General features: G+C 43.9%; 2 protein-coding genes across 2 annotated transcripts; one reads left to right on the top strand and one right to left on the bottom strand.

Annotated features, from left to right (window-relative positions):
• Window positions 1–4522: 4522 nt before the first annotated feature.
• On the top strand, window positions 4523–5815 carry LOC139933223 (uncharacterized). The gene is made up of 5 exons (XM_071927279.2): window positions 4523–4629; window positions 4771–4947; window positions 5065–5169; window positions 5257–5348; window positions 5432–5815. Exons 1-5 carry the CDS (start codon window positions 4537–4539, stop codon window positions 5505–5507), a joined length of 543 nt encoding a protein of 180 aa, XP_071783380.1. The 5' UTR covers window positions 4523–4536; the 3' UTR covers window positions 5508–5815.
• On the bottom strand, window positions 5805–11371 carry dnaja2b (DnaJ heat shock protein family (Hsp40) member A2b). The gene is made up of 9 exons (XM_071927277.2): window positions 11232–11371; window positions 9872–9931; window positions 9297–9526; window positions 9118–9198; window positions 8815–8948; window positions 8507–8703; window positions 8221–8365; window positions 7673–7800; window positions 5805–7539 (listed from the first exon to the last, which is right to left on the bottom strand). Exons 1-9 carry the CDS (start codon window positions 11307–11309, stop codon window positions 7351–7353), a joined length of 1242 nt encoding a protein of 413 aa, XP_071783378.1. The 5' UTR covers window positions 11310–11371; the 3' UTR covers window positions 5805–7350.
• Between the last annotated feature and the right edge of the window lie 1317 nt (window positions 11372–12688).

Below are 12688 nucleotides of genomic sequence, written 5' to 3'. Positions count from 1 at the left end.
CATCTTTGGAATTTTATATGTGGTATATGAAATTTATATGTATGACTGTGTATAAAAATCCCAGTTTTCATTTTGGAATAAAGGATTCGAGAGAATGCTGCCTGACTGCATGGAAGCATATCTTTCCTACTGTTTTCAATATTGCTTTGCTGTATCTAAGAGTCAGTATTGTTTGTCTTCAGCTCTACTGGGACCTCCAGCTGCTAAATGTGGGGAAACTCAACACTCTGTATATGATGGACACGCAAGACGTCATCAAGCAGCAGGCGCTGATTTGCGTGCGCCCACACACAGACACAATCACTTTCAAAAAAGCTCACAACAGATCAGACTCAGGATCCATCGACAAAGACCGTTCACAGGTACAGTATGTGCTTGCATTGTAGCAGATTTCCTCTCTTACGGAGGCAGTTGCTCCATTCATCATTACCTGGCCCTCTTCTGCTTCCTACATGCAGAGGGAGAGACTGGCAGGGAAAAGAGAGCAGCAGAGGACTGGGAGGGGTGTGTGGAGACTGAAGAGGGCGGCCAGGCAGTGCTGGGCCAGGTGAAGACCTTCAATTCAGGAAACAAGGAATAGTTTCATGCTTTTAAGCCGTCCCTCATACACTGTAGGCTTTTATCTTATGACCAAAATCATATCAACGTGTGTTTCTGTCCTTAGGTTGGTGTCAGAAGGTGTTCAAGGCATACTGCCCTCTCTGTGGCAGGGTGAAAGGCTAGGGGGCAGAGGTCAGGCCTGGGGCTGCGTCTCCCTCTCAGACCTCCTCCTACTGGTGGAAGTGAAGTATGACGCGGTCACCCACATGCTTTACACAGAGATGCTGCAGGAGCACTACAGTGAGGACCATTTACTCTGTAGTGTCATCAACATAAAACAGAACACAAGCCTTAACTCACAGTACAATGGAGACAGCATTATACAACCTGGTTCAGATGCTTGACATTCCTGTTGTGTTTTTTTTTTTTGGTAACTCCACAGGTCTGAGTGTCTGGGAGACCCTGCTGCCATGGCAACGAGACAAGGAAGAGGAGGGGCTGGAGGATCTGGCAGAGGAGGCTTTGGAATCAGGTGACATGCTCCATTTGGCTGAGCTGCCAGGAGGGTTCAGGATATACAGGTAACACACACACATCAAGATTACTGGTGTAAATTAAAACTAGAATGGAAACTAAATTTGGAAAAAAAATTCAAGAAGTTCAAAACTAACCTAAAACAATATTGCCTGGTTCCAAAACAGACTAAAATTAAATAAAAATGCTCAAGGATTATTTTTCGTTTTCGTTTTGTTCCAGGCAACTAATTGTTCCAATTTAAGGAAACTCGCATTCAGTTATGTAAAAAAAACTTTCCTAAACATGAAGTAAACATTATGCACCAAGTACTATTTTTCCCTTAATTGGCCCTAAATAAAAAGACACTTAATACACTGATAACCTACTGAATCCCAACTAAATTAGTTAGAAACTATAACAAATTATGGTAACCTTGACACAGACACACACATGCATATTAACAAAAAATACATTCACATACAGATGCTGGTGAAATAGCTTCTAATTGACATGATGATTTTACTGCAGGACCCATGGGGCGGCGTCTTTTAAAGGTCGTCCTGATTCCAGGGAACAGTCCTGGTCTGCCATAACTCTCCTGTCTGAATTACACACATCTCGTCAACAAGAAAGGGACATGCTCACCGCCCTGAGCAAGAGGTATGACACATTAGACACACATCAGATTCAGGTCAAATCATTTTTGCAAGTTATTCTTTGCATTTGTTACCCAGTAAGTGGGTCTACCACATCTGGAAAATTCAGATAATGTCAGTTGCTGTCAGTCACAGAAAAGACTTTCAAATACTCTGATTGTCAATCCAATCTTATATTCATTGTATTTTCATGTGTGGCAAATCCCACCCATCTGCTACCCAAAGTAGGTTAAAACTAATGCAGCAAATAACTTTACTAACTTTGATAACTATTTAACCCAGGTCTGACACACACATATACCCAGCCAGGTCCTTAATGAGTTGGCCCATTATTGTATTTGCCCCTCCAGGCTGGACAGGGAAACCCTGCGGCTGTTGTGCCTATACATCAGGTTGTCCACTCTCAGAGCTCAGAGAGAGAAAATGTCTTACGGTGCTCTCCTGGCCGCACGACAATCCTGGGAGACATGGTGAGCAGATGAACACTAACAATGTATAGACTTTTACACTGAAAATGAAAATATGCTGACTGCCCACCAAGTCTCGCTCTAGACCGGTAGCTCACTTTGCCACTCAAAGTCATGACAGCTGCATACTGCCTCAGTCTTTACATCTGTCTGTTCAGGCCATGTGTTAGCAGTCCGTGCAAAACAGAGCAGGCCGCTCTGTGGCTACAGAGTGAGGAAGAAGAGGGAGAGGAAAGGGAAGACTTTATCTCCGCATCACCACAGCAGGTGCTGTATATGTATCTGTTTATGGACCAGTAATTCAGAGGCATACCCAGTGCATCATCTTCTCAAATAAACTAGAATTATTCTTACATCATATGTATTATGTTCTTATGTGGCGTGAAATGTTTGTCAAATAACAGCTAAAAGACATACAGTACAGTGTGAACAGCAGTGGAAAGAAACCTCTGGCCTACTCCCAGCAGGCAGTGCTGCAGTGGCTGGTGCTGACTCAGGAGCAGGAGAGAAAGTACCTGCTCAGGCTGCTGCATGGGGTCTCCCTAGAGGATCTGCAGGGGCCAGGTGTCAAAGAGCCTTCAAGAGAGGGTAGATCAATGTCTTTTTGTTTTGTTTTGTTTTTTTATTTCTGTGCACTTTCTTGTCAGAACTGGTTTGCCTTTGTATCTGCCTAATTGCTGTCTTCTCCTTTTTCCTATAGAGGATAAGCAGAGGCACGCTGCTTTAAGAGAACGCTGTGTAAGAAGGTTGAGACAAATCCACTCCACCCTGCAGACACAGACTGAGACCCAAGTCCACCCAGAGCAGAACTCCCATCAGCCCCAGCCCCAGTCCCAGCCTCAAACCCAGGCCCAGGCCCAGATAGGTGGCGTACTAGCAGGGTGTTTCCAGCCCCAGTGGGGAGCGTGTGTCCTGGTCCTGCTGACCCAGCTGATGGAGCTCCAGGACATGCAGGTTTCTGCAGCACTGCCCGCACTACTGGGCATGGTGAGTCACAAGACAATCACAGCATCCTGCAGCATCCTGTTCAAACGAAGATACCACAGTAGGACATAGACTTGTAATAGAGAGGAAATTATGTTAAATCTTGTGTGTGTGTGTGTGTGTGTGTGTGTGTTAGAGTGCACAGCGTCTCCAAGCTCTGCGGGACGAGTATGAATCTGAATTTCAACAGCAGCGCCTCACCAGCCTGCTCCAACTCCTGACCTCAGATGACCCTGCCCCTCTTACTTCCAACTCCCTATTCATCTCTGATTCAAACTTAACTCAGAACAGCAGCACTGAGCGAATCACAGCTCAGTACTGCAGCACTGGGCCAGTCGCAGCCCAAAACAGCAGCACTGGGCCAGTTACAGCTCCAAATAGCAGCACCGCTGATTCGATCGGAAGGGCCGGAAGAGAACCAAATCGAGCGCAAGCTGAAGATGGTTTTGAGAAACAGGACGTCTGTACAGGTACCGCAAGTGCAGCCGAGCATAAATACAGAGTGAGACCTACATACTCTCAGTCACACATAGTCATAGATAGTCACACACATACACAACTGCAATTACAACATACTGTGCCTTTTCCCAGGCTGCGGTGCGGCCATGGAGGACCTGCCCTACTTGGAGATCTTGTGTGTGTCAGATGGAACAAACACTTCCAATGCAGAGGGAGGATCCCGGGAGGAACAGGCAGAGGGCAGCCCAAGGAAAACCCCACAGAGCTATGAGAAACAGGGCTCTTTGATCACCTTAGCCTGGAGCAAGCCGCCAGAAGACGACAGTGACTACCAGACAGAGGCTGCAGTCAGAAGCGCAGCAGAGAACCAGGACGCTGAAAGCGGCGTGAAGACTGTGGAGGGGCCTGGTGACGCAGGCAGCACAGCCGAACACACACACAGCGAGGAGACGCCTGGAGAGAGCCATGCGGAAGTGTCGGACAACTCTCTGTTCCAGTCTGGTTCCAGAAATCACCCACACACACAGCTTGCAGACGAGCAATGCAGCACAGTAGAAGCGGTAGGGATGAACAGTAGAGCATCAGCTGTCAGCATAATATGTTGCTCTATTTCATCTGATTTTCTTTCATTCTTCCTTTCTTACATTCTTGACTTGTGATCCTATGTGTTCAAGATGGAGTCTGTGACTCTGGAGCAGAGGTCAATTACTAATCAACCAGAGAAGAGAGAAGCCCCTGCTGAGAGCGACCTGCAAACACACACTTTGGCAGCAGAGACCCTAGACATGGTGGAGCCACTTTTCTCGGCTGGCTCTCCTGAGATCAAGCAGCACGTCGATGACCTCAGCTCTGAACTATCCGATGAGAGAGATAATGTGGGCGGAGCCGTGGGCGGAGAAAGGGCCGAGGTGGAAATGTGTCCCGCCCAAACGGAGTCAGAGCTGTGGGACCTGAAGGAGCTTGAACCGCCTCACCCTGAGGACCATGAATATACCTCAGAAGGCACAGTAAGACCGCTGTTACATTCTCATGCTCATTAGAGATCTATCGGACTTGGAGATTCTCTTGTATGTAGATGTACGTGATGATTTCCCCATCGTTTATCCACCTTCAAGATTCATTTATGCTGCGGTTTCTCTGTCTTACAGGCAGACTATAGCTTCTCAGACAGGGAAGCAACGAGGGAGTCTACGATGATGGAGAGAGAGCGATCGAGAGAGCCAGTGTCAGTAATGGAGAGAGAGAGGACAATGCGCAGCCTGGCGGACATGCAGAGAAAGGTGGAACAGAGGCAGCAGAGAGACAGAGAGAGACAACTACTGAGGGTGAGAGATAGATGGAGAGAGGGATACTGGCATAAGTAAGAAGCAGAGAAGCATGGGGAAATAATAATCTTTTATTGGTCAGATGTGTCACTCTGAGGTACTCCTTGTTTGTCTTAGGTTCAGGAGCGTCTGTCAATCATCCAGAACAGGAAGGCAGAGGAAGATCTGCTTGGCCTGAAACAGGGAGACACGCTACGGCACGTCACACACGATCTACCACAGGTAAAGTATGTGTGCACATACACGTGTACAATAAACATATTTACAATCTCCCAGTATGTCATAAATATCCATATGTGTGTGTTTCAGGAGGACAAGAGCCAGCAAAAGACAGTTGTCAGAGAGCGACTGGAGCAGCTAAGGAGGGAGCGCTCCTATGTCATGCAGTCCAAACGAGACAGGTAAGGGACATTTTGAATCAGACAAGAAACAAACACCAAAAAAAAGGATGTCTACCTCCCTTTCTCTTTCTTTTCTCCTTCAGAAATACTGCTGGGTTCAAGGAACTCCTGGGCCCAGTCGCCCTCCACAGCTCAGAAACAGAAGATGGAGCAGACTGACACCAGCTAGCCCCATACTTATCACAATGGATGTCAACACTATCCAATAACACTCTTCTCATCCCCATCACAAAGTTGAACACTTTAAATCTAAGGCCCACATGGCTGTTTAGACTTGATTCTTGATATCAAGCCACGTTCATTCTTGTCTGACATATCTTGAATTACTTTAGAAATGTATGATTGTATATATCAGAGATGTTTCATGTTTGTATGTGTGTTCCTACAGAACAATTCACTTGTAAAAAAAATGTGAGAATGCATAATTGTGCATACAAAATAAGACAAATCCAGCAATCTTATGGTGACTGTTTATTATACAGTTTAATTATCATCTTGACAAACATAAGCATCAACAATAATGTCATTAATTATCAATGACCCCTTTAGTTATCTGTAGACATTATTCCCCTGTGGCCTAAATGACATATACAATGAGTCACAGAGGTGCATGTAAACAGTGTACAGAGGTGCCATCGACTCTCCTTCATAGGAACATAATTCATGTATAATGGCATTGTTGGCCATTACTCACATAGTAGTGTTGTGACTACCGGAAGGACGCCACTGTAGACTGTGAATGCACCTATGGACTAGAGCTGGTATTTACAGGTCTATGGGGATGATGGGAATATTGATTGAAACATGTCAATGGACATTAGTTTGGCTAACAACTATACGATGGGGAGATATGTATAATACAGAGGACAGAGGTGGGGCCCAGAGGTTTTCCTGCTCAGGAGGAAGAACTCGAGGTCCTGGTGAGTAGAGGGCAAAGGACTGTCTAGGTGGGAGAGAGTCTCAACAAATAAACATTCAAATATTTTTTTTTCTCTTTAATTGACCTTAAATAGTGTCCACCCACACTGCAGTCCAACACAGAGCAGGGATACCTATCAGCCGAATAAGCCAGAACATTTACAGCTGCTCCCACACACGGAGCCGCTGAATTACACACACACACGCACACAGACACAAGTACACAAGTGTGTCCTCACCTCAAATAAAAGAGTGTACAACTTAGGTTCAAGTTCTGTCGTCTCAAACACACCAACATTCAAACCAACAAACACACAAAAGCTTAAATTCCGAACTAAGAAAACATGGTGCCTGGCTGAGAGGTGCTATACTTGGGGCTTTAATATTCTAGCAATATTTAGAAGTAATGTGGGAGTTGAGCTTACAGGAAGAGGTGCATTATAACCCTGTGCAACTCTCAGCAGGCTGTGTAGAGGACATGCTTGTAGGGCTGTTGTCGGGTCAGTTCCTATGACTGCAGGGCACTTTGATAGCAGTAACACTGAAGTTTACACAGTTCCGGTGTCAGATCTTTGGACCTCTGGACCCTGGATCTAGATGTGTGAGATCTTCAGCAAGAAGCAGCATGCGCTTGTGTGTGACAGACTAAACTACACCTTATACAAGATAGTCAACAATATTTGCATTTTATACACTAGACTGGCGTTTTCCCACAGTGAAAGGTAAAAGCCTAGGATGAGTATGGGGAGGTTCAAGTCAAGTCGAGTCTGTGAACCCCCTGAGAATGGGATCACTGTCTTGCTGGAAGTCTGGATGAGCACTACAGTCCATAAACACAAAATGGTGGTCACATATCCAGCAACTCTCTGACTGATGGGCACACTGGAACTGAAGAGAGTGGATATATGTGTGTGTGTGTCTCTCATTTCTACGGGAACCAGGAAAGGAGAGAAATGTGCATGTATGCGCGTCAAGTCTTGACCGGTGGGAGCAGTGGGACTCAAGGGATGTATGTATTTATTTTGTGTGTGTGTGTGTGTGTGTGTGTGTGTGTGTGTGTGTGTGCGCATGTGCATGAGTCTTTCTATTGGTGTGCGCACTGCACCCCTGGGCCATGATGCCCCCCCTCCTCATCAGAGCTATCATTGTAGGCCTCTCTCCTGGCCCCACCTCCTGACCCTTGACCCCTGTCATAATCGTTCAGGTCAACTTCCTCTGCATCTGCTGAGATAACGGGATTCTCAGCACGAGCAGGCAGCAAGTCTTCAAGTTCCTGAAATAGATGCAAATAAAAAAAAAAATATGGTGAAACTGCAATCACTAGAACTTAAGGTAAAAGGTGTGCAAATCAGGACATTACCATTTCATTTAAACAACATGCCATAGCCTGGGAGTTTGCGACTTACAGTCAGTTTTTCAGGGCTAATCCAGTTGTTGTCAGGGAACTGGACATCAAACTTGATGAAAAGGTCTCCCTTCTCAAATGGGTTTCTATATTGAGGCATTCCCTCTCCCTTCACCATTCGAATGCAGCCTGCCACAGACAGACACACACAAAAATAAGAATTTTGTGATAGGAGCCTTTTGTTTTGATACCATGAACTTGCAACTTGTAATTGTATAATAAGCTGTGTGCTACATGCTGTGAGTTCAAACATTATACAAAGTCCACTAAGCGCAAGGCAAGAAAAAACATGCTAAAAAGTATGTGCACCATTTGACTATTGATGTTGGATGTTTTCCTGTGGTGCAAAGACATTTAAAAATGCAAATATTTGGGATATTTTTCTGAGATCCACAAAGTGCTCTATTCCATTTAAGGGTTAGGGTTAGGGTCATTTTAATGAATTTACAGTATAAGTAAAACAAAAGAATTGCAGTCTCAGAGTGTTATGAAAGCAAGAGTGTTATGAAAGAGGAGAAAACAATTAAGGTGGTATGAGGATGTGTTTACCTGGCTCAATGACCTTGCCAGGTGGGTATTTGACAAGCAGCTGGCGTCCATCAAGGTGTGCGACAGTCATCTGGAAGCCGCAGAGAGCCTCAACCAGGCCAATGCGTTGGGTCATGTGAAGGTCACTGCCATCCCGACGGAATTCCTGATTCAGATAAAAACAGTTTATTAGTCATGACAAAAACAAAAACACTGAGCTTGACATATCAACACAGGGAGTCATCTGTACATAAGGAGGACAGTCTAGGTGTGCGTGTGTGTGTGTGTATATACACATGTGGGGTACCTCATGTTCTTTCTCCTGCAGTACCAGGACTATGTCTCCTGGTTCGGTGCCTGGTGCTTGGTCAGCCTCCCCAGAGAATGTGATCTTCTGGCCGTGTCTCATGCCTTTGTCCACATGCACCTCCAGAAGCTTGGTCTCCTTACACACCTTATGGCCCTCACACTTCTTACAGCGGTCCTTCTCGTTTATCACTTCACCTGCACTCACAAATACAGATTGGAAAATTTCAAGAGTGCTGCGGCGCATGTGGGTGTGTTTTATCTATGCTTAGGTACACTACAGTCAGTGTGTTTTATTAGATATATTACCCTCTCCGTTGCAGTCTGTGCAGACTGACTGCATCTGTTGGACCATGCCAGGGGCCAGCTGTCTGATCATGATTCTCATGCCTCGTCCTCTGCATGCCACACACTTCTGCACTGCTCCTGCCTTACCCCCCTGACTAGAATGCAGACAGTTAGAAAAAGTCAGGAAAAGATAATGCCAACAGGAATTTCCATCTATGAATAACAAAACAACTGTCATTAGACACCAACATCCCTCAGGGCTTAGCGTCTACAGATTAATGTGCCGTTTTAATAATGAAATTGATTCACTCAAAGCAGACTCACCCATTACAGGAACCACACAGAACATTCTTACTGAGCTGCAGTTTGGTGGTTTTGCCATTATAGAGGTCTTCAAGAGAAACTCTGTGCAACATAAGAGTTATGATAAGATTATGGAACAACATGTTCTATTTGAGCCACACACTAAAACAGCCGCTGATTGCCTCCAAGTAAATACTTACTTCAGAGGGTGTACCATATCTTCTCCTCTCCTCCTGCCTCCATTGCGTCCTCCTCTGCCCTGTCCCCCCATGAACCCAAACAGCCCTCCCCCAAAGATGTGAGAGAAGATGTCGTCCATGCCAGGACCTCCACCTCCTCCCTCCCGTAGCCCCTGCTCTCCATAGCGATCATAAAGCTCCTTCTTCTCTGGGTTTGTCAATACCTCATACGCAAAACTGATCTCTTTAAACTGGACAAGGAAAAACAAGAGAAACAAAAAAATAAATAAATAAATAAAAAAATCAGACAGCTATAATAACATAGCATCTTGTGTCAAATTCTTGCAAAATCAGAGGAGTTAAGTCGTGGATTAGTAGGAGTCAAAGACTCTTGAGAGCACTCCCTCTAAGGAAAAGCCATTTTATAGTCTGTGCTCTGATCTGTACCTAGTGATTAGCTAAACTCTTGTCAGGGAGCTAGGTTGTTTGTTTGATAATGACAAATGACATGAACTTGACATGGTTTCTTGGTCGCCATTGTTGACCACATGAGCTACACTTTGTTGAGCATGATGATATGTTTTGGTGCATCGTACCTTATCTCCAGCATCAGGGTTCTTGTCGGGATGGTACTCTTTCGCCAATTTGCGGTAGGCCTGCAATGAACCCGTAACATCAACATAAGTTCTGTAGCTCCGTTAATAACAATTAGTTAGCTTTGCTAGCAAACCACAAGCATTGTTAACCTGTATCACCTGCGTAACTAGCTAACCGCTCAATGTGAGGCCCTGCTGTCAGAAAATCATGACACCGCGAAGACGCATCACTGCCGTTGGCAACAGTTAGCTTACCTTAGCTAAGCCTAGCTAGTAATGTTGTCGGTATGATACAGCTTATCCTAGATACATGCATTATTTTTCTCGTAGGAATAGAACAAAACTTAATTCAAGAATCTGTTATTTTAAAGTTTCTTGATTTAACGGCAAGGGTACATGCCCGGTAGCACAACACTTTAGGTATATAAAAATAGTTGGGGTCTTCTGTCAAATTCGGCATACATTTGACCCACTAAACAGCACTTAATTTCAATTTATAGAATTTATTCACACTGCTCGCTACCGCACAGCACGGTGTATTTTGGTGGAAGAAGGTTGAGGGAATAACACGCAGACCGCTTTTAAAAGTTAAGATTTTATCAATATATGTGCTGCTTGGCGTACTGGATATATGCCGAATCGAAAACTGGCTCCTAATGATCAGCAAAAGGTCTAAAGTAATGTTGAACCAGATATGTAGGTTTGCCGATAAGCACAAGCAAATTTTAACTGCCCAATTTTTAAATTGAGTTTGGCGACAAAGAACGGCAGGCATCTGGGCTACGCTAGACTATGGGTGACATTAGCTAGCAATCATTAAGAAAAAGCTACACAAATTTAACGTTATATAAAGGCGTTATCTACAAATAAACAAAATCAGAATGCTGGAGCCCTGGCCAATGCCACCCAAAGTCGTGAACACGCAAGCTGATTTATTTTCTTTGAATACTTGCGTGAGCTGGTTAGCTAGCGTTAGCTTGTTTACTGTCTGACTTGGCGGAGGCTATTCACTGGACTTGATCGCTAACATACTGTTAGCCAAACCAGCTAGCACACTAGTCACCAATTTTTTCTCGGTTTCCGAGCCGCGGTCCTAGCAATTCATTTTAAAAAGAAAGAAACGGACTGATATTTTCATACCTCACTGACATTAACGCTAGCTTATTTCTACTATAGAACAGCCTACCATGAAGTGGTTGCTAGCTAACTCGCAAGTTGTTGCTGAGCATCTTTTTAGCTAGCGTAAACTAGCTAGCGTTGCCTAGCTTGTTGCTAGGCCACATTTCACTGGTGGTCTCATATACTTTTGTATTCACTGTTGCTCGAATATACTTTTCAATTCATTTCTGAATCCACGTACCTTTTTTAGTTCATTTTCAGAGGCAGATGGCGAAACCCCAAGGATGTCGTACAGTTTAGTATCCACAACGTTCGACATAATGCTAGCCGGCTACCACAGAAAGACCTTCTGCGGAGGTTCAGGAGAGCGGAGAGCCGAGTCGACGCAAGACACCCAAGCCGGCTGGGAACGTCCAGGGTTGCCAGATATCACGAAAGAAACAAGCAATTTAAGCAGTCGAAAACTGCTCAAAATAAGCAATTTGCTATTCAAATACAGACCAAAATAAGCATCTTCCCCATTTTTATTCCCAAGACTCAACAGGGGTCATATTCTATCTTACACAGTAACTTAATGCTTCCAAAAAGGATAAACCCTTGTGATCTTTATCACGTTTAATATTAATGACATTAGACCATTAACGTTACTGTATGCTATGTAGGCTGTATATTCCCGAGTAACTAGGCTATTAGGCTGTTTGAGACTTGGCAGGGCTCGAAATTAACTTTGTGGCTCGCTGCGTGAATGCAGAAAGATCAACCGCTCAGAAATGTCACTGGCTAAAATATACTTTCCCGAAGTAAAAACGAAAATACCTAAAATAGGCTAATGGTGTAACTTTAATATTTTAAATTTAGCCATAATTAATCAGTTAAAATACACGCGTTATATGCTAACTAACTGAAATGCAGAAGCAGGCTGTACGCAGTGGGTTACACTGTAAGCCTATGGTTTCTCTTAAACTCGGGTCAGCGGCGTGTAATATTAATATTTATTCAGAGCTTGCTATTCTGGTGCGTTTTGCCCCCTTAACATGACAAACATGATATATTAGCCCTTTGAAAAGCAAATGCAACAATACAAAAACATTTGAAACACATTATTTGTTATCAGTTAGTAAACCAACGCAGGAAGTAGGCATAATAAAAAAAAATTAAAAAATAGATCATCATCACAAACTCACACAGGTCAAAAAGTACATTCACAATAAACTTCAGGTAGTTAGGCCATAGGCTGCGAGTTTTCCTGGTCAGAGGAAAAACTGTTAAAGTGGTCGATTATTTGCGAGACTTGGGCTTATTACTGCACTGAACCTGCCTCAGGAAATACAATGAGCAAATATTTAAAGAAACGACTTTCATTTAACTGTTAACTACATTAATTTTTACCCTCATTATGCTGTAGTAATCTTGTTAATTTGTTTGTTAGGGGCCCAGTGTAGTTCTGAATTTTGCTGAGATTAATTAATGAGCATTTTAATTAACGAGCAGTGCGAGTCTTCCCTTAGTGTATTGCTGTTGATTGTTAATATTATGTTTTTTGTTGGTCCCTTTATATTATTATTTTTTGTATTATTATTAGTAGTAGGCTAGTAGTAGTTACAGGTAGTAGAAACAGTAGTGTTATCTTCCCCGCTCCCTTTAGGGTAACTTATTGACATTAGGCCAATGCCATATACGCAGTGCATCCGTCGGCAT

Source organism: Centroberyx gerrardi, chromosome 4 (assembly GCF_048128805.1).
Source record: "Centroberyx gerrardi isolate f3 chromosome 4, fCenGer3.hap1.cur.20231027, whole genome shotgun sequence".
NCBI classification, from domain to species: domain Eukaryota; kingdom Metazoa; phylum Chordata; class Actinopteri; order Beryciformes; family Berycidae; genus Centroberyx; species Centroberyx gerrardi.
The sequence above is the reverse complement of the archived record's forward strand: the minus strand, read 5'-3'. Positions and strand labels throughout refer to the sequence as shown.